At 40.2% G+C, this 21,708-nt stretch overlaps 2 protein-coding genes across 4 annotated transcripts; one reads left to right on the top strand and one right to left on the bottom strand.

The window, feature by feature from the left end:
• The first annotated feature begins 157 nt into the window (after window positions 1-157).
• prr14 (proline rich 14) lies at window positions 158-11,477 on the top strand. 3 transcript variants are annotated; one of them, XM_085156744.1, is made up of 11 exons: window positions 158-245; window positions 1,378-1,406; window positions 1,505-1,694; window positions 2,632-2,794; window positions 2,878-2,943; window positions 3,632-3,672; window positions 3,935-6,787; window positions 6,867-7,008; window positions 7,174-7,283; window positions 8,185-8,253; window positions 9,560-11,477. In XM_085156744.1, the coding sequence occupies exons 3-11, from the start codon at window positions 1,552-1,554 to the stop codon at window positions 9,852-9,854; spliced, it is 3,882 nt and encodes a 1,293-aa protein (XP_085012870.1). In that variant the 5' UTR covers window positions 158-245; window positions 1,378-1,406; window positions 1,505-1,551; the 3' UTR covers window positions 9,855-11,477. The 3 variants fall into 3 exon arrangements, with proteins under 3 accessions (XP_085012870.1, XP_085012872.1, XP_085012869.1); XM_085156743.1 differs by having other exon boundaries at window positions 159-288; XM_085156746.1 differs by lacking the exon at window positions 1,505-1,694 and having other exon boundaries at window positions 158-288.
• Window positions 11,323-20,321, bottom strand: LOC146519600 (transmembrane protein 265-like). The gene is made up of 5 exons (XM_085156761.1): window positions 19,602-20,321; window positions 18,515-18,741; window positions 14,552-16,917; window positions 12,414-12,646; window positions 11,323-12,229 (listed from the first exon to the last, which is right to left on the bottom strand). The coding sequence occupies exons 2-3, from the start codon at window positions 18,737-18,739 to the stop codon at window positions 16,768-16,770; spliced, it is 375 nt and encodes a 124-aa protein (XP_085012887.1). The 5' UTR covers window positions 18,740-18,741; window positions 19,602-20,321; the 3' UTR covers window positions 11,323-12,229; window positions 12,414-12,646; window positions 14,552-16,767.
• Between the last annotated feature and the right edge of the window lie 1,387 nt (window positions 20,322-21,708).

Below are 21,708 nucleotides of genomic sequence, written 5' to 3'. Positions count from 1 at the left end.
GGGTCACCCGAGGACGCGTTAGAAATATAATTTTTGCAGCCATTTGTCTTTGCGTTCCTATTGGTTGCCCTCAAACGACAACCCTTGTGATCTTCTTCTGATTGGTCAAATTTCAACAAGACTTTCCGGGCGGAAAAGAAGTCGAGCTGTGATTGGACAATCCGTCTGCCTAAGATGTTTGGTACAAACGGATAACATCTTCGAGTCACTGCAGGGCGCCGTCGCTGCTGCACGTCTTGTTTACGGTAAGGTCAGTTTACTACGCTGCGGTCCAGCTTATCATTTCAGGTAAGTTTCTTTAATCCTGTTTAGCTGCTATAACAATTTGCGGCTAAACTACGAACAGAAGTTTAGCTCCCCGATAAAAAATGGTCGAACCTTTGGAGATGACAGTTCCTTGGCTACGACTATTGCCTGGTGCCGTAATTGACTGCTGTACACTGTGAATATCGGCGTCAGCCAAGGCATGCATTGTTGGCAGAGTTGTCTTAACGCTCTACTTCAGATAAAACGCAGTATATTTTACGACAACTGTTTCAGTGGTTGAGTCAAGATTTGCTGTTGTTTTCGTACGTTGGCTCATAAATAAAAGTTTGAATGTGAATCTGTGATTTCCAGCAAGTAGACCTCGCCCAATTTTGATGGAACAGCCGTTTCTAAAGCGTTTCGTTTAAAAGCGCTGACTGGATTCCTTCGTGATGGAATAGCAATAAAACTACGGTGCATTTCCCTTTTACTGCTTTATTGTTTCTATCAACTTATGTTAGATCTAAGCTTAGACAACTTTTCTCTAACGCACTCGAGGCGCAAGTGAAAGGATACGGAATGCCAACCACAATGACTGGCATAGATTGGGAGCTGAAATTCAAAGGTTGAGAACCGAGGGTTTGCCTCCAATTGTACTTTTTATTATAATATTAATTGCATCGTTGCAATTTTAATTATTATAATTGGCGTTTATCAATTTTAAAATGATGTACTGTGAGCAAAACGTTTATTTGCAGGTCTCGCCAATGCTGCACTTAAAATCTAATTATTTCTGCGTCATAACTAAGCATGAAATTACTACGAGAAATTAAAATCTTTTTTTCACCACGTTGATAGGAATATTTCTAATGCACAATAATCAATTATTGTTTTCAGTGATTCCTGTACTGTATTAACGTTAACTATATTATTGTACGTTTTGTTGCTTTTATTTTATCATTTAGTAGGCTATAATATCAAATATCCAAAATTTCTGTTTAACTGTGTTATTTCCTGGCTCTATATGATATTAAATCTAGACTTCTGCTGTGATGCTATGTTATTGTCAGACATTTTGTGTATATATTCTAAAAACTTGTGTTATTATTTTTTAATTTTTTTCAATTGCAGAATAAAGTCCCATCTCAAGGTTTAGCAAAGTAAGTGAAAAATCCTTTTCAAGACTTGCTTTCAAATGCTGATGTGCTGTTTTGGTGCCCCGCATGTTTGTTTTATTTTTCATTGTTGTTATTTACAGAGAAGGCCAGACAAGGAGAGGGAAAAAGAGAGCGAGAGAGCAAGGGGATGTTGACTTATCCCTCTGACTCACTCACTCAGATAGTTTGTCCAATGGATGAAGATGCTATCCCCCCAAACCCTTTCTGTAGTGCACCTCCCCACAGTGAACCTCCACCACCTTTCCTCTCCCTTTCCTCCATCACTCCCAGGTATAGTTGTCCTGGCACCTCTTGCTTTATTTTGCTCTTTGTATAATTTCCCCTTCTTGCATTAGGGCACTTTTTTTTTCTTTATGAAAGAATGACTTTACGATCTGTAGACACAGTGGGATTACGCAGATTGAAATGATGACCGATTCCTTTAATATCTTTAAATGTTCACAGTTTTAGTTACTAAGTTACTAGTGTTAATGTTCATCTTATATGTGGCATTTAAGGGTCTTCTATATAGCGATGCATTTTGCAGATTTGATTATCCTGATGTTTTTTAATCCAAGTGTCTTCAGCTGCCACCTGGGATAAATGGCACAATCTGCCTGACCTGAGGGGTGTAGTATGAATCAAGAGCAATGAGTTAAGCTTCCAGTCAGTCTTCATTTTCTGTTCATCATCACTTTTCTGTGAAAAAAGGTTGATCAAAATACATCAAAAGCCTTCTTTTATGTGAGCTTGCACAGACCGTGAAGCGCAAACCTTGGGTTAACAGACCGTTCATACCCACAGTTGTGATGCCTGTTGTTTCAGCCTTAAGTTTTAGGTTTTGTCAAGGTAGCTAATGCAAAGAGAGCCTGGCTATAATGTTGAACTTGCTTTGTCGCACCCTAAAGTGCAGACAACCACTAGTGTTTAGCTTTAAATAGTCTCTCCAGACAGCAGGTGGATCTGTGGAAGCTTGCAGGTAGACGAGCTTAGGTGGGATTATCTGTGTTTTTATACGTATTTAAATGGCAGAATTTGTTAACCTGGTTTGGTGTAAAATTTGTTTAGGATGTTGAACTTTAATTGTCAGATGGCCTTGTAGCTATCATATTTATGCAGGCTGGATTTCGCATCTTTTCTATTCCCGTTACACTGCATGTCTTTCATCATAACTTGGATAAATGGGTTTCTTTTCTTTCTTTTTTTTTCTTGTTTTATCCTTTCACAGCCGTCCACATGATGGAATATCTGGCCACAGAAGGAGTGATCGCATCCAAGGCATCCGAGCTCAGACTCCTAAAAAACAAAGTAACACAGACAGTCAAACGGCTCAGAGACAGACTAAACAGAATCCGTCCCCCACAAAGAGACAAAGAGAGAGTGGGATTATGGTAGGTCTCTTACATAAAGTCTTTTCGATGGTCTTAGGTAATGAAATAAATCACAGTTAACACACCATCTCTCTCATTTATAGGTGCAAGCGGCACAATCTAAGCAGTCGAGAGTGGAAGGAACAGATGCACACGACAACCAAAACAAGGTAACTGTGTGATTCTCTGAGATACGTTTTCTTATCACATAGCTCTGTAAGGAATAGATTAAAAGACAAACTGAGACAGCCTGTCTGCATGTCCTCGGTTATATTTTTTTTCGGTGTCTAATCTCTGCATGCAGACGCTGTACATTAGACCTGTACAGTGAAATGGGGTGTGAGGGTTAATTGAGCGATTTAATCCTCCTTCACGGTCTGCTGCATCTGACATAGACAAGCAATCGAGTGTTATAATGTGACCTAATACTGTGCAGACCGCAGATTTTTAATGTAACAATGTTTTCGTTGCAGAAGAGTATTTGTATTACAATTAAATCCAGAGCCAGCCCTTATAACTAAATAGGTTACTGAGCTACCAAACTTGGTATCAGCAGTTTACAACCAATTTTGTCTCACCAAATTTTTAAAAATGAGCTTCTCTTAATTTTAATCTACGCAGTGTGATTTTATTTTAAATTTTTTTAATGAAATATGAAGGGAAAACTGGGGAGGAAGGAGGGACATGAGACCCAATTATTTGTTATAGTTATGCAAAACATATGGAAAATTAGTGGGAAAAATTTTTCCCTCTATAAGGAGCAGCATTTAAATGTTAGCTTGTTAGTATAAATGCTCAGCCAAGCACACCTTAATGTTTATAAATTATTTCTAAAATATTTATGTTCTTATTTTGCAGGATGGATTTGATTTTGGCTTTACAACAGAATGGCAAAATAGGTAAGTGTGACTGATGATTTTTCACAGTATGTATAGTGCATAGCCATTTAGTAGTCTTGATTTAGGCCTTCTTTTTTATCTTATCCCTTACAACTTCATTAAGTGAATAATAAAATATTTGTAGTGTAGTAGTTTAGCGATTGTAATCAAAATGTACTGTAGAAATCTCTATTTCTGTGATTATTATGTTATTATATTTGGATATTATACAGTTCCTGACTTTCTCTGGAAATCAAAATTGACTTTTTTTTGTTTGTCATAGGCAAAAGGACCAAAAACTCCCAGAGCAGAAATTAAATCCGTCTCCAGGAGAAAATGTTGATAAACTGTTGGATGAAAATGTCCCAGAGAGTCTTGATGCCGCCAAATCTGACATGGATACATGCGGGGATGTGGCTGCTGGACACACTGTTGAAAATCCATATTCCCCAAAGGGATGGGTGATCGGCCCGTTGTTTCAGTCGTTCAAGTCAAAGATGGCCAGTTTCACAGAGATAGTCATGAGTCCTGTTAAACTTTTCCGAGCCAGCAGTCCTCCACCGTCAGTGGACCATTCTGACAGACTCGATGAGCTAAATGCTGATGGAACAGCTGATGTTGAGCGTTCAGAGCCAAGCAGTACGCTTCATCCTGAAGGACAAAGTGAAAATGACAATCAGCACTGCAGAGCTGATCAAAACGAGCTCACTAATGTAGGAGATGCACAAAACACACAAACTGTTTCTCCTAAATATTCTAAAAAATTAGATTTTGATGAGGATTCAACAACAGGTTCAGAAATCGTTGATGAATTTGCAGTACACCAGAAGGAAAAAACCTCACCTGCCTCAGTGCCTTTGCCACACTGCCCCTCACAACTTGGTGTTTCAGAGTCTGTTGGCGCCTCTGTCGTTTTACGGTCCTCTGCCAGTGTAAGTGCCTCTTGTGAATCCAGGTCAAAGATGTGCATTGCTTTGGTGGACCAGAAATTCAAGACTTCTGTTAGTCTAAAACCACTTTCCAGAAAATGTGCAGGAAATAGATCTGGCTTGAAGAGGGTTGACTTCAAGGAAGAGTCTGACCCAGAGGTCAGCAAGAAGCAGCTTTCTTACCAGAGCCTGGACTCAGATGACCCTGAAAAAATGCTGTCTTCATCTTTCTCAGTTTCTTACGCTCAGCCTGGCATGGACTGTTTTCAGCCTGATGGTGATGAAAAGAAGGACACTGAAGAAAGCTGCCGCTTGGTTCAAGAAAGCCTCCAAAAGAGTCTCGATAACAGTGTTAATAAAAGGACTCTGAGGTCCACTTTAGATCTGCAACAACAGGAGTGGCGGCTAAATCAGGATAAGTGTTCAGTTTCTGGTTTTGTGAGAGAAAAGAGAGGGTTGAAACTGAACTGTCATTCCCAAGACTCTGTAAAAAGAAAAAGACTGACACCAGATACACATACAAAAGTTACACAAAGGCAAGAGTTATCAAACACAGCTTCGGGGAGAGAAGAAATCGAGTTAATGAATGAAGAAGCACCGAAGCTTGGAAGACAGAGACAGTCTGTTTTTGTGTCAACAAGAACGACTAGGAAAGGAAAATCTGGTCAAGAAATGCTTGGTACAATCAATGAAGCTGTGTTGCACTCGCAAACTGAAAGTTCCCCTGATGCTATGTTGGTTTGTTCACTGGATAAAAGCACTGGTGTGGCAGAAGACAACCACATGAGCTGCAGAATCAAAGCAAGCTCTGCTACTTCATGCAAAAGGCAGAACAGAACAGTTATTAGTAATTCTGATGTAAATATTGATGCCAGTATGGATCTTGAAACTACTGTAGCAATCACTTCTACAAACCAAGATGAGCTGTCGTCCAAAGCGCTCGTCCGTCCTTGTATAAAGCAGCTCCAGAATACAAGTAAGTGCAGGAATATTAACAAGAAGCCACAGAAACGGAAATCGCAAAATCAGATAAGTCCAGTGACAGAATCAGACAGCCCTTTGGTGTCTACCTCATCGGTACTGTCAGTGGGCCTAATGGAATTCGTGCCTAAGGATTTTAATACCTCTCAACATGCTGAAAAAGGAAAGGACTTGATAAGAGGGCTGAGCCAGCCGACTAAGAGACCCAAAAAGGGTCTTAGAGGTGCTACTCAATCATGTGTATCCAGTAGGACTCTAGAGAGACAGCAATGTGTCATCAACCTTCAAGAGAGTCAGTCTAAAGAAAGTAAAAGTAAAAACTCAACGGAGACTGTATATTTTGAAATGACTCCCTTTGAAAGTAATTTCCACCCCCTTCCTTCACTTTCACAACTTCATGTGGACTCTCTTTTAAATAATGATATTAATAATAGGCACACTCAGAAGAAACTAAAGAGTTCAGCTTCTGTGGCAGAAGAAATATTTCACACGGACTCTGAAGTTTTTAATGATGGGGGTGTCAGTCTCTCTAGGCTAAGGTCTAGCACAAGAAGAGCTAACATAAAGCCCAGGCAAGCAGATAACCAAAGGAGAAAGTGCCGAGTTCTGAACAGTAGGACACGCAAAAGTGAAGAGGTGACAAACTCTGTCACAATGGATGATGTAAATCTAGCAACGTCAGGTGCGCGCTCATCAGAAAACGGCTTCTCACACCGCCTGTTACGCAGCTACTCTTGCCCAGAGATCCTCTGCCTCCATCCCCATGACACAACTTGGACCTCACCACATCCCAGCAGGACTCTCACATCACACCAGTCCTCCCACAGTCCTTCTGTCTCTCAGGCGCAGAAATCCCTGCGGCGGGCTCGACGACACACAGTCTGCAGCGTGGAGGTGGAGAGGGAGATCGCCCCCCTGTGTCTTCGTAAAGAGGTGTACCCATCTAGAAGATCTACCCTGTACGACCCCGTCACTCATCACCTGTCTCCTAGTATTGCACTTTCCCCCAGCACCTCCGTCTCTGCTCTTGCTTCCTGCTTCCTTTCGAGCCCCCTGGCTTTCCTTTCTAAGAGGTTTGACAGCAAAGGAGTTGCTGGCAGTCTCAGCACTTGTAGCCATGTTTCCGCTCCCTCCTCCGCTTCATCTCTTACATCCCCATTAAGCTCCTCCACATGGCACCATTCAAGAACAGATTCCTCTGGTGCTGCCGTGGATTCAAGCAGCAGGTAACATTCTTCGTTAAAGTCTGTAGTATGCTCGGAGGTGTTAATGCCAAGCTAATATTAACTCTCAATTTCTCTGAAGTGGGAATCCATTGGAGTGTGAGACTGAGAGGAGACAACAGAGTGAGGAGGAGGATGATGGCGAGGAGACAAGTTCTTCCAGTCAGGAGTTTGAAGATGGCGGGCTAAGAGAGGAAAAGGCTCACTCTGATTCTGAAATTAAGGTACACCTTATTTAAAATAAGGTGACGGGGTATTTACAGATGTGTACAGTACAATTTACAGTTTGTTAGTTGCCACTTTCAGCCATACTTTTCTGAGATCACTGCTGTTATTTGTGCTTTATTGTATTTTTAAATAATCGTTAATCTCTTTGTTTATCTCAACAGATGGTGCAAAAGCATGAGGAACGAAGAAAGGTGTCCTCTATCAGAATTCGGAAAACTTTACCCAAGCCTCAAAATAACCTCACACCCATGGGGCTGCCCAAACCCATCAGGTATGTGCTCTATATAAATAGGTATCAGGTTTTATTTCACTGTTTCAAGCGTCACTAGGCATCAGTTATGTTACACATTTATTTATATATATGTGTGTGTATGTGTGTATACATACACAATGTGTATATATATTTTTTTAATTACATGGTGCTATTTATTAAACATGTTTATTAAGACACTAACAAATTTAATATTTTGCCAGCATTTTTCTTTTGTTATGTTGTGCATTTTCACACTTGAAGGATGGAAGCTAACTGTGGGCACAAAAAGCTCAGATGCTGATTTTTTTTCCTTTTTGCAAGCTTTGATTTCAATTAGCATGTAGTGTGTATCTTGACTTAAGCGTGTATCTTGACTTAAGCGTGTATCTTGACTTAAGCGTGTATCTTGACTTAAGCGTGTATCTTGACTTAAGCGTGTATCTTGACTTAAGCGTGTATCTTGACTTAAGTATATGTGTGAGAAAGTGTACTTGAAGTAAAACTTGCAGCGAAAGGGGGAGCTTGCTATAAACGAGCGGTATGTAATAATGAGTGAAATGAGACTGGGGTAAATGCATCGCAATTTTCATTTTCATTTTATTAATTTTATCCTATTTTTTAATATATCAGAATCGGGTAGACTTTTTTTAATCCCAGAGGGATTTATTTAATCGCAGAAGAAAATTGATATATATTGGTAAATTCAGGATCTATGGTTTGCTTCAAAATCAAAAAAACTTTGATTTCTCCTAGCTCCAGTTCAGTTGGGGCAAAAAAGTAGGACAGATTCTGACTGATCTACCACTGAAAGGAAATTTATGTCAGTGCATTTCAGTACATGTGAGTTTTCTATTGATGTCTCTTTGATCAATAGAGATGCTCCAGCAGTGGTTTGTCTTTTTGTTCTGTTACATTACAGGCTGAAAAAGAAGGAGTTCAGTTTGGAAGAAATTTACACCAACAAGAATTTCAGCAAACCCCCTGAAAGGTAAGTTGGAGAGAAGCAACCACTGTTCCCTTAATTATTCTGTTTCTGAATATGTCTGCTTCATGTCTTATCGCCACTCTTTTCCTTAAGGAAGAGATAAGATTCTGCTGTGGTCCTATTCACAGCCTACAGGCAGCTTTGCAGACTGCTGTCTATTTGTAGCAGCTGTTTACTGTCACCAGGATGCAGGATCTGCAGCTCTGGGCTATGCTTGCTTGTCCTGTTGTTGGTGCTTGCTTGCCGTGAAGAAGAAGGAAGTTATAACAAATAAATGGCTGAAGTCAAACAGAGATTTTAAAAACAGTCAAATTTAGGGCTGTTCGATATAACGATATATATTGGATGACGATATTAAAACGTCTATCGTTTCATTTTACGCTATCGTTTGTTTCGTGGTGTCGCAAAATAAAATGTTTACCGCAATATTTTTTCATCGTTTTGATGGTCACTGTAGTGGCTATATTAATTTCTTAAAGTTCTCTCTTTCTCTTATATTTAATATAACCACACTAAGGACGGACAAGCACCTGTTTTTATGCGTTGTCGTTAGCAAACCATCGCGTGTCCGCTTGTTTATTTTCCACATAAACCTTTCACAATAAAGCTCAAGATCTTGTTGAGACTTTTCAAAATGAACTGAATCGCATGAAATAGTATGCAGAGTATTTACTAATGATAAGCAAAAAAGAGCCGTCAGGTGCTAAAAAATAGACCTTAGATTCAAACGTTAGCACAGGCTTTTCCCCGCAGCAAGCCGTGTAATAAATACTCACAAAGAAAACGGCGGCCGTTATAACTTATGTCTAAAAATGTATCGTTTCATGCATCGGTTAAAAGACTTGACTCCAGGTACATGACGCCCAGCTGGAAAAACTTCATGCAAGTCGAGCTGCCCAAGATTCACAGAATTTACAGAAAATGTTAAATTTTTGTGATTTATGTCGTTATTGGGATGATAAATGTCTTATATCGGGATATGAGATTTTGTCATATTGCACAGCCCTAGTCAAATTTGTACTTCTCCTCAGACTTTCATATTCTTTGTGTATTGCCTAATATTTGAAATATCACTATCAATCTTGTATAAACTTTCTGCATTAATCAAATCCTGCTTGGGACACAGTATAGTTTAGTAAAGAAGCTTAGTCTAACCAAAGGGTGGCACCACAGGAAAAGTCATATAATCTAAATCAGCTGAATCACTCTATTAGAAATGAAAAGGTGTGGTGAGTGTGTTTGTGTGTGTAATCAATTTTCTGCTGCTTTACCTCAGTGACCTGACTGGAATTTTTCACTTGCATTTCAGCCGGTTGGAAACCATATTCGAGGAGGTGCCTCTCAATCGCAGGAATGGCTCTGAGTCCTGGTTTGGTCAGAGGCGTGTGAAACGATTTTTAGAGTTCCTGGAGGTCGGCGAGGTCAGAAAACCAAAGAAGCCACTTGTCGGAGTGAGTAAAGCAGGTATTTCCACTTCCAGGCCCCGACGAGGGGGCTTCCTTAAAGACGAACCGTCCCTCAGCGTGCAGGATGTGGACTCGCTGCTCTGTGCGAAGCTGGATCAGCTCAATTTGTGGTTGATTCATGATCAGAAAGACAGCTGACCGATGCCTCTCAGGTGACTGTTTTGGCAGCCATTAAAAACCAGATAATACTGTCTATATAAATATTTCAACATGAAGATTGAGTGTGCCAGCAACTCTTTTTGTCAACACGGTCTGTATAAATGTTGTGGTGGCAAGTTCTAAATGAAGAATGTTTATTCTGTAGCGTTTGTAGCCTGAAAGTTGAAGAACAGTACATGATAGTGCCGTTAAAAGTATTGCCTCATAAACGTGGTTAAGAATGTGTACAGTAAGTCGTTTTTCAATCATTGCCGTCGCTGTCCCTTCTTCCTTTTAGTTACGATCCGTCCATGATGGATGAAAACTGTTAGCATCAGCAAAAAAAATCAACAATATGAAAAGCCAAACTCCCTGTCAGGGTGACTCAGTGCCATTCACTTACAGTAACTGTGTGTTTGATAAGTGATAATGCACGTTGTGTCTGATTTCTCCAAGTGCATTTGGGCCATTTGAGTTGTAACTTTAAAAAACAAACAAACCTGAGATTTAAATTTTTATGTTTAGGGGGAAAGGAGATTGAAGTGTCACAGTTTTAATAAAATTGAAAGCCTGAAATCATAACCTCAAAGGAAGAATGGGTTTCGTTTTTACACCAGAGATGTAAAGAGCGAGTCTTAGGTGCAAATGTCAGTGAGGAGGTGCAGCAAAACCCAGCGCAGAAATGCGATCAATTTGTATTTTGTTTCTGTCTGTCTGGGTGATAGGTGATAATATGGTTCTCGACTTAAATTGCCAGCATTTATATAGTTCTTAATTATTCGTGTCAGTCTGTGGGATCTGTGATATGATGAAACTGATCCAGCCTTAAAATTTCTCGTAAATTTAATCTTTGGTGTTCTTGTGAATTACGACTTCCTCGCTAGCCTATTCACCGAGAATGGCCCTAATACACAGAATCCTAATCAGCTGTCTGTTTTTGGAAGAAAGCAGTCAATCACCTTAGATGTTGTGACCTTACCACATCATTGTAGGTGGTTATATAGGCAGCTATTTTTTTTTTTTTTTTTTTTTAAATTAACTAAATACTGAATACAATATACTCTTCAAGGTGCCAGGTGGAGATTTATAGTCACTGGACTCGGTTTCACAACCACATTTTGTACAATCGGTCTTCTACATGTAGTTTGGACTGCATACATCATTGTACTCAGCTCAGGGCAGAGCCTCAGTGAATGGTTTGTGTTTGTGATTTCATACCTGTGGAGGTTTCTTTTGTATTAAATGTGCCATAAAGACAATATGACTCTCCAGTAAGCATTTCTAATGATTACTGGAAGTGTCCACTGCTGTTTTTCCGTGGTGTTTATATTTGCATTGCAAGTATTAACTTGTCATTAAACAGCCTATACGTGTTTATTATATATTTGCCAAATGTTAATGGGGTTGCCTTAACTGTAAAAATGTGTTTAAATAGGTGTTTTGTCTGCACATTTGTAATCATTGGTGGTTTTTCTTTGTTTGTTTTTATCTGTGCGTGTTAAAATGTTTCCAGCAACTCAGAGCACAAAAGTCATTTTATTATAAAATTGTTTAATGTTTGTATAAAAGTGCAGCATATATACATTTGACATTAATAAAGCGAATACAGTAACAATGCAATAATGCCAATGTGGTACACCAAGAGCAGGACCTCATAATGTCCTGATGAAACACTGCCACGATCACTGCCACGCATTTTATATCCGGTAGAGACTCAATCCTGAAGTTATTCGTTGCTATAATTGAGTGACTTGTTGATTGATTCATTAACTTTCTTAATATCTGTAGTTATCTACAGTAAGACAGTTAAAGTGTAATGGAGAGTATTAAAGTTTGGGTAATTACTAGAGCGTAACAGGTGTAATCTTTGATTTATAATGTATATGTGTGATATTGTGTCACGTTCTGTAACTATAGGCAATGCTGGATTTTTACATTTGCAGTTGGAATTGTCCACATGTTCATATAATGTCAAATAAATATTACAGCATATAGTACAACAAACAGTTTTAATACATTTAATACAATTTTCAGCTGTGTTTGTTCTTGTAAAGGCTGATTAGAATGCATTCAAGCTAAACAAATTCAGTATTTTTAAGGTTATTGTAACTTTTAGTTACTCCACAGCTTCAGCGATATAGTTGATCAGAATCTTTAAAGACACTCCCCTGGATGTGCTCCACTGAGGTTTGTCAATCAAAGCCCAGGTTTGATAGGACCAGCACCAGTAATACCAGTGTCAAAGAAGCTGACACCAGGATGGAAACCCATGTCACGATGGAGATGATGCTCCATTTTTTGGCCTGTCTTAAATACTTTGCAGCTCTCCTTTCGCTTGTCCGGTTGGCTTTCTCAGCTTTGTCAGCATTCTCAGCCTGGTGAAGTAAAGATGTGACAATACTTTTGATTTACAGATCATGCCAAACAAACATGATGAATGACTAGTAAAGAGATGTAGCAGATAAGGTGTTTGTCAAATATAAACATGCTTATCCTCATAAGAAAGTTTTCAAATGCTGGTTTGCTGTAGGTTGCCTGCCTGCAGAGAAAATAACATACCTTTACAGAATAAACCAAGGCTGGGACTCCCAAGCAGGAGAACCCGCAGATGATACTAGAGATGGCCAGCTTCCTGTGGTACTTGTCACTGCAGCAGGACGCAGCAGAGTCCTCACCGACACAGATTACTTGATTGCCAGTGTCCTCAGGTTGTTGAACACCTGTTCCTGGTACAGAGTTCAGCGGGAGCACTTCCTCAATCGGTGCATCTAACTGATATGGCTCTGACATCACTGCAAAATATGCCGTCAAGTTAGAGAAAGTTTAAACTCAAAGACAAGATGTGGTAAGCTGTGCAAGACAACTTTAAGCCATGTAAAGATTCTGTGTGCACAACAGCACTGGAAGGATAAGTTAATGGTTTCAGTGGCTGCTTGATAAGAATATTTGTTTAAAGGTTAAGGAACTGGTTTCATTCTATCTGCTGGTTTCACCCTGCTTAGGTAAATGTTTATTTTGTTATTGCTCTGGCTTTTTGACTTATACATCACACTGCATTATTAGTCAGACAGAACAGTCCAAATAATCATCAAAGGCTTTTATGTATTAATTATTTTAGCTATATTGTCCTTAATTTTTGAAATCAGTCTTTCCTTTGTGAAACTGGAGCGCTCGGGGTGAACTGTTGTTTCATGAACAGCCTGACCATGTGGCTTGTGTTACAATGAGTTGGCTTGGGGCAGCTTTAATAATTAATTTCTTACAAGACTACAAAATCCCACTTAAGAATTTTATATGAAATGTCTTCTGCATGTCTAAATATCCCTCTCCATGACCACCTCTTCCCTGGGAATACCAAGGCATTCCCAACCCAGATGAGAAATATAATCTCTCCAGTGTATCCTGGAGCTGCCTCCACCCACTGGGACATATCCCAAACATCTCAGCTAGTAGACAGTCCCTCCTGAATGATTGAGCTTCTCACTTCATCACTACAGGAGAGCACAGATAAAATTCAAAAAGGAAGAAGGCTCATTTTGATCACTACCCACTGGTGTGTCCAAAGCTGAATAATAAGCTGTAATAATAACACAAGTCAATTGGTTGGGCACACAAGTTCAGCGGCAATGCCCTTGACTTACGCATGAAGGAAACCAGGACAGTCCCGCAACATCCAGAAGCTTAAAAATTCATGGGGGTAGATTTCATGTAGCCCGTGCACATCTCTACTTTGGTGAACTCAGCCACAGTAGTGAATGAGCCATCCCTCTTGTTCCCAGACTCTCTTTCCTCTAAACAAAATTGGGATATACAACATTAAAAGTTCTCCTTCTACTTTCTCACCATATGCTCAGTTGAGGTTCTCCTGTCCATGCTCTGACCAAACTCCCCCCACACTCAAGTTTCTCCTTAAGCTATTGATAGAGCTGCACTGGCTTGGCGTGCTGGCACTCATTATTTGCCTCCTGAGTCCCACAAACCAATCAGATTTGACCCTTCTTCAGCTTGACAGCTCTCTTCACCTCCATCTGATTTGGGGTTTCCCCCCAAAAGGCCACAACCACCTTATGGCCACAGCTCCATCAGCAAAGAAGGAGCAGAACAGTATCTATTTAGACTTAAATGCCTCCAGCCTCCTTTGAAATTTCTGCTGGAGGTTTGAATTGAGGACTTTGTGGAACCAGGTGCTCCCAGCACCTCCCAGCACCCTCTTGCTATATGTTCGTGTACACCAGGTAAGTCCAGCAACCATTCCCACCATCAAATCAGCACCGCTCCTCTCTTCACCCTAGTCTAAACATGTTCTGCAAAATATGCAAAATTTGTAGCGTATTTTCTTAAGTGCGTGTGAGAATTTTTGGGGAGTGGGTATTTTCACAGGAAATAAAAAGTATCCCGTGAAAAGTGTAACATGATAAAGATGATAGGTATCGATGTTCCCTGTTACCTAAAAACAAAAAAGAAGAGAAAAGAAAAACACTCCCTCCTCTCTAAAACAAAAAACCAAAAACTTGAAAAACTTGATTGGCTGGTGCAATCAAGCAAATGTATCAGCTGAGTGTTGGACTGTAATATTACACAGTGCTGTGAATGATTTGTAATAAACAGCAACTAAATTATGGCCTGTATCTTCAAATGTAGTGAAATACTACAGTAAATATGAGTTTATTAAGAAGGTTTTAAATTACAGTACAAACCTGATTTCTTCGGTCTGATGTCACTCCTTCAGTGAAGCAAAGGTTGTCTGGTTTCTTTTTAGGGTGATATCAAGATGATAAGCAGGTATGTTCTCTCCTCCTTCTGTAACCTGACGTGTCTTCCTTTAAAAAGTGACAGTTGAAGTTTAAAAATTTCCACAAATGGTCATTCAAACACCGTTCGCCTGGTTGTAGGACGACGACATAAACCTGTGTTTCTACCATGTACGTTTCTGAATGACAGGACTGTGCACGAGGAATGAAGCTGCGCCTGATAAAGACTGTAACTGGTTGAATCTGAAGGTGGCACCAGAGGAAAGGTTGTGTTATCTGAATCAGCTCCATCTAAATTGCTTTATAATAAGTAGGAAAATAAGCGTGTCATTCATAATATAGTCTGTACTATATTACCTTACCCCTGACTGTAACCTGTCACTTGTGTTTCAACATGCTGGATATTCGAGGTGCATGAATGGTTCTGATTTGGCCAGAGGTCGTGACATTTTGAGGTAGTTCCTCGAAGTCAGTCTAGTTTGTGTTACCAGGTTTAATAAATCTGCACAAATAGATTTCTGGTGCTGGTACATTTTATATTAAATCATAAAATGTTTTTGTTTAGGTTTTCTCATCACACCATAGTAAACAGGAAATGGAACAGCTGAGCAGGAGGGGCGCAAACCTTGTGCCAAGCATCAGCAGCAGCTCGGTGTTCAAGATGGATGCATCATGTGGGGTCCCAGAGTCATTGTTCCCCCCCAGGATGAACACAGATGATTGCAGTGCTGCACGAGGCTCATCCAGGCATTTCTTGAATAAAAACGTTGCCAGATCATTAGTGTGGTGCCCGGGAATGCAGAGCTCTTTGGAGGAAAAGGTAAAAGTATGTTCTCAAATTCAGAGAAACCAAATACAGGCACCACCTCCAATCCATCCATGGGAGTGGTCTAGTCATTCATGGTCCAGACTCCACCTAGGTTTTGCTGGCCAATATATGGGTCACATAATGGGTCCAGTCACTACTGACGGACTCCCGGGAATCTTGGATTGCATGGACTGGCTTTTCCTGTTCCAGTTTCTGATTACACCTCACACAACCACAGGCATGAACCCCAGATAAATTGTTGATGAGGAGAAAGTCCTCCTTCGCCCAAATGTGGGAGCCAAAGTCACCCAGCCACATGGGTGACCTCTCCAAACGCCCTGATAGACTGAACTATTAAAAGAATGTGGTCAGTACAACTAACACTATACATTAAAAAAAAAACACTTTGTCATGTGTTAATGAGATACTGTAAAACTATTAAAATATTTTGTTTTGTACGCACAAATACTTCAATCAAATCAAAGCATATAAAATCTGTCATTTTATTAGAAAACAGCTTGTGTTAATGCTTGTATAAAAGTACAACATGTATATATATACATTTGACATTAATGAAGTAAATATTGTAACAATACAGTAATCCCATGGCAACGTGACATTGGGTTTTTTTAATGAGTGCATGTTAAAATGTTGGATGAAGACCATAAAAGTTTCCTCATTTTATTATAAAATTGTTTGTTAATGTTTGTATAAAAGTGCAGCATATATATATGTACATTTGACATTAATAAAATAAAATAGCAAGAACAGGACCTCATAATGTCCTGATGAAGCACTGCCCTGATCACTGCCTCGCATTTTATCTCCAGTAGAGACTCAATCCTAAAGTCACAAGTTGCTTCATTTTGAAGTGACTTGTTGATTGATTGATTAACTTATGTAGCATCTGTGGTCATCTACAGTAAGAAAGTTAAAGTACAACTGTAAGAATATTAAGGATTGAGTCTTTACGGGAGCAGCTTTACATTTAAGTAGCTTTACATTATATATAACAGCTTTAGTCTTCAATCTATAATATATACATGTATGTTTGCATAGTCCACGGGTCAACAGATGGTTCAATAAATATCACAGCATATAACAAAAACAGTTGTTAGACATTTAATACTATTTTCAAAGATGTTTGTTCTTTGTGTAAAAACTAAAGGAGCTAGAAAAGTATAAATTAGGACAGCACCCATTTCAGCGTAAGAAAAACCAAGAAAGACCTTTTCCATTTAATGTAACCTGTAGTTTCTCCACAGCTATTGATTCAGCAGCTTCCTGCTCTCCACTGTCCGTCTCCATAAACATCAGCAGAGACACTCCTCTGGCTGTTCTCCTTTGAGGTTGATCAGTCAATCAAAGTGGCGAGATATGAGCCCAGTGCCAGCAGCAATGGAGCTGACACTAGAACGGAAACCCACGCCACGATGGAGATGATGCCGCATTTTTTGGCCCGTCTTAAATACCCTGGAGCTCTCCTGTCTGTCGCCGACTCGGCCTTCTCAGCTTTGTCAGCATCCTCAGCCTGTTAAAGTAAACACACGACAACATTTTTCATTTAAAGATGAAGTCAAAAATAAGAAGCATTTTCAGAATCAGAATCAGAATCAGAATTTATTTGTCACATGCAGGTTGCGCCGCAGTAAAATGAGACCCCCCCCCCCCCCCCCCCCCCCGACCTTACACACATAACACAGACATTACATGGGGGTTACAAGTCGGAGATCGGCAAAGTTACGGAAAAAAACACTGAAATGTGCACACAATGGGAAGGTACAAGAGGAAAAAAAGAGACCTCTACTCATGCTGTGCTTCCATGGTAGGACAGCATGAGAACAGGAAACAAAAAAACTCCTCTGCACAAAAAAAGCACATGAATGTTCACAGCACAACATTGTGAAGACATAACACGCCACAGGGGTGGGTAGGGGATGAGGAGTAATCCCAGGCAACACAGCAGCCATCCTGCCACTGCGCCGACTCGCCAGCGCGGGCCCAGACCCGCCTCGTGTTCCCAGGAGGCAACAAGCATCGAAGGCGTTGGAAAGGGAAGGGGAGATGAGTGAGTGCTTATCAGTGTAAGTGTGTGTGTGTGCGTGTCCATAGTTCAGCTGAGACAGTGTCCTTCGCCCTATCAGGCTAAGTAAACAGTCCTCCAGCCAATCCAGGTGTTCTTGCATGGGATGGGAGAATAGTCATCACACAGTCGTTATCAGGGAGTGTTTGTCCGGCTTCAGCCTTGGGCCTGCAGCTGGCGCCGTGGTGGTGTCTGCATTTTGATCCCGAATTTGTTGATTTTCTTTTCATACGAGCAGCTCACGAGAATTTTCAAAGCTGATCTTTAACACTCTGATGCTGGTCTCTCGATCTCCCGTTGGAGAGCCGCGAGCCTCCCCGTGATGGTATCAAACTTCTGATCCGTGGTGTTGTCATTCTTTTGATTCTGAGACCTCACAACTGCATTTTATTTCAGTTTCTCTTATTCTAAGGGAACGTAATAATTGAATATGTAGATCTGAGGAGATGTGAAGGTTAAGATGTTTCTCATTAATGAGCTGTGTGTAAGTGGAAGCTGTTGTTTTTGCTGCACACTCTGATGCTGTTCTCATAGGATTGGAAACAAATCCAGAGTGCACATTATGAATATACGCATGCAAGTTTATATTCTTCTGATTAATCTCACTATTGTATCATTCAAATTGCAATCTGTTTAATTCTTGCAATGTGAAGAAATTTTATACTTAAATAATAATTTTGGAGGAATTTGAGTTGCGGCAGCCTCAAATAACTTCCGCAGAACATTGCTTTTCTTACAACATGAGGATCACACCCTCATTCACTGCACTGTGCCTGGTTTAGGGCAAGTTTTTTAACACACCTGTATGAACAGGTGATTGTAGAGCTGAAAAACCCTTTTAAATTGAAGAAGAGCTGCATGAAGAAATCTGGTTTCCAACGGGAATTACTTGCCCTTGTCTTGTGTCAAATAAGATTTGACTAAAGCATCCCAAACCAGCCGTGGCAGTTAATCTAAGTATGGTTATTCTCATAAGAGATGCCTTCATGTACTCAGAACGTGACTTAAAATAAAGTACCTTGACAGAATTAATCAAAGCTGGGACTCCGCAGCAGGAAAACCCGCAGATGATGCTACAGACGGCCAGTTTCCTGTGGTACTTGTCATTGCAGCAGGACGCAGTAGAGTCCTCACAGATTACTTGACTGCAGGTTTCCTCAGGTTGTTGAAGACCTGTTCCTGTTACAGTAGTTAGTGGAGTACTTTCAACGTTGTTTAGATAGTTCTGGGATGACTCTGACATCTCTGCAAAATATGATGTAAAGTTAGGGAAAGTTTGACCCAAAAGACAAAAAACAAACATCTCAAACATGCTTAAACATTTTGTGTGCACAGAAACACTGAAAGGACAGTTTAATGGCTGCTTGATAGACATGTTTGATTTTTCAAGATAAAAGCAACTTTAAGGAACTAGTTTGTTTTCAAAGGACAAACCCTGCTCAGGCAAACCAGTTTTCTCCACCACTGAACAAAACTATTTAGATTCAGATTCAAAAGAATTTAAAATAAATGTTTCCTACAGGTTTAAACACGCTCTGCAAAAAAATGTAGCGTATTCTTGAGAGTGTGAGAATGGAATTTCTTTTGAGGACTGGGTATTTCCATAAGAAACAGAAAGTATATTTTGAAGAATGTTGCAATACAGTGAGCAGCGTGCGTAACAGTGTTCCCCTGTTACTAAAAAATAAAAAATAAAGCAATAGCTTGAAAAACTAGCTTGGTGGGCAGGTTGTTACGGCAAGTTGAAGCCTGAAATGTTACTTATCTAGCCTCTGATTTAAAAGAGCCGGGCGGACAACACCTACATTGTGCATTTTTTGGTAAGAGATGAAAAAATGTATGAGCCGAGTGTAATATTACACATGCAGGGCTGTGAATCACTTGTAGTGAAGAGGGAGAAAACTCCGTCCTCCACCCTTCACATGAAGGGTAAACAGTAAACATGAGGCGATTAAGTAAGCTTTGATCAAACACTGCTGTACACCAAAATCTTAAAGGTGGTTCTACAAGGCAAACAGAGTATTAACAACTAGGGAGATAAGATTTTTTTTAATCACTATGACGACCACTTAGACCGCATTCAAAGGCTGAAATCAAGTACAAACCTGAGCAAGTTTTAAAAGGCAGTGTCCTGAATCCAGACCTCAGTCTGATCTTTGTTCAAAGTTTGTCCGGCTTCTTCTCAGAGTGATATCAAAGCCTTGTTGAGATGGTCAGCAGGTCTTTTCCAACTCGAGCTGCCTTCCTTTAATATGTGAAGATTTCAGTTAAATATTTACAAATGGACATCCAAAGAGCGCTACTGTGATTGTAGAGAGACGACATAAACCTGATCTGTTCCTGTTGTACACAAGCTGTTGAATGACAGGAAGAATAGCCTTTAGTGAAACTCTGTTTGCGACTTCCACTCCCATTTCCCCCTTTACTGCCCTGCCCTCTTTCCCCCCCGTCTCCACTCCCACTCATAAAATGTGTCAGCTTGTTATTACCTCACAGTGTTGCGTTAGTTCTCATATTTTATTTCAGTTTAGATTTTCCTTTCTCTTCCTCAGTAGTCGCGCTGATACATAATGCACAGACTTACAACTGTTTCTTATTTCACACCAGATTCCAGAAGAGCTGAGAAAGGTGTGTCAGAACTTGTAATGCCTTCAGGTAAACCTGAGATTCCAGTCTGCTATCTATTTTTAAATTGCTCTTTCATTTGATTGTACACTTGATTTTATTTCTGCTCATCACAGCAGAATCAATCACTTTTAACACACCCTGCTTTTTTCCAGTGTCCTGACCCCCCCTCTACTCTCTGACCTTCGCATAAGATACATTCTTAATGCAATTCTTGATGCAACCTGAGAGCATTTTTCCAACATTGACCCCACCCACTGTACACAAATACGGCTGTTCCCTGAGACTAAAAACCTGCCGTGACGTTACAATCAGGGTGCTGTTTGTTCTGTGTCATAGTGCCAGGCATTTCAAAAAGAAAAAGAAAAAAAGAGACTGCCAATATGTTACAACGGGGCGATCGTGGCTCAAGAGTTGGGAGTTCAACTTGTAACAGGAAGGTTGCCGGTTCGAGCCCCGGCTTGGACAGTCTCGGTCGTTGTGTCCTTGGGCAAGACGCTTCACCCGTTGCCTACTGGTGGTGGTCAGAGGGCCCGGTGGCGCCAGTGTCCGGCAGCCTCGCCTCTGTCAGTACGCCCCAGGGTGGCTGTGGCTACAATGTAGCTCACCAGTGTGTGAATGTGTGGATGACTGGTTGTGTAAAGCACTTTGGGGTCCTTAGGGACTAGTAAAGCGCTATAAAAATACAGGCCATTTACCATTTACTACAGTTAATGTAATGACCCTTTCATATCTCTAAATATAGCAACGACATCTGGCTGTTTCAAAGCAATAAAATTGGTTTACGGAGTTGTAATTGAGCAAACCTAGACTGGGGAGAGATCACTGAAAAAAATATTCAAATGAAAGTATACAAACAAACTACAATAAAGTTTTATGACATAATTTTGTGGTAAATTCTGTCCTGTTAAAAGAAAAACCTCTGCTGTGTCTAAGAGCGGAGAAATAAAAACATACAAGTGACGCAGTCATCCACACTGCCCTACATCCACAAATAGCTTCTGGCAGGAATATGCAACTCTGTAACACAAATAATGGAAAACAGCCAGAATCTGGAGACAAGTAAAGGTACCCCACAGAAACATTTAAACACCTTGAACTGTTTATTCTTCAAAGATCTACGTAAGTAAACTGGATCAACTAAAGCAGAGAAGATACATAAGATAAACACTGCTGTTATATGTAAACAGTAACTTTACTGAATGATGGCAAAACAAAGTCAGAGTAGCCTTTTTATGATTTTTGCCATCAGCAGGGTGTGTGTGATTTCTTCTCATTTTAAAGGTAATTAAGGCAGGATGCAGGGTTCAGGACAAGCAGCCTATAAGTCTGCTGCAAAATAGCAGTGAGCAAATATCCTGTAGTGGCTGAGTAATGCCAGAAGAATGTGACTGGTAAGTTTCTTCTCCAGGTGAATTATTTAAACCACCTGTGACCTGTTACCGCCCACATTCCTTTCCTGCATTAACAATACGACTGCAACTGTGTGCAATAAAACAACATATGTTTTGTAGATGCACAGTTACAGTTCTGTGCAATAAAAATGTTTAGGTGCAAGTTGTACAGTAAATATATTTACATTCTCCC

This window comes from Neolamprologus multifasciatus, chromosome 4 (genome assembly GCF_963576455.1).
Source record: "Neolamprologus multifasciatus chromosome 4, fNeoMul1.2, whole genome shotgun sequence".
Classification (NCBI taxonomy): Eukaryota; Metazoa; Chordata; class Actinopteri; order Cichliformes; family Cichlidae; genus Neolamprologus; species Neolamprologus multifasciatus.
The sequence above is the reverse complement of the archived record's forward strand: the minus strand, read 5'-3'. Positions and strand labels throughout refer to the sequence as shown.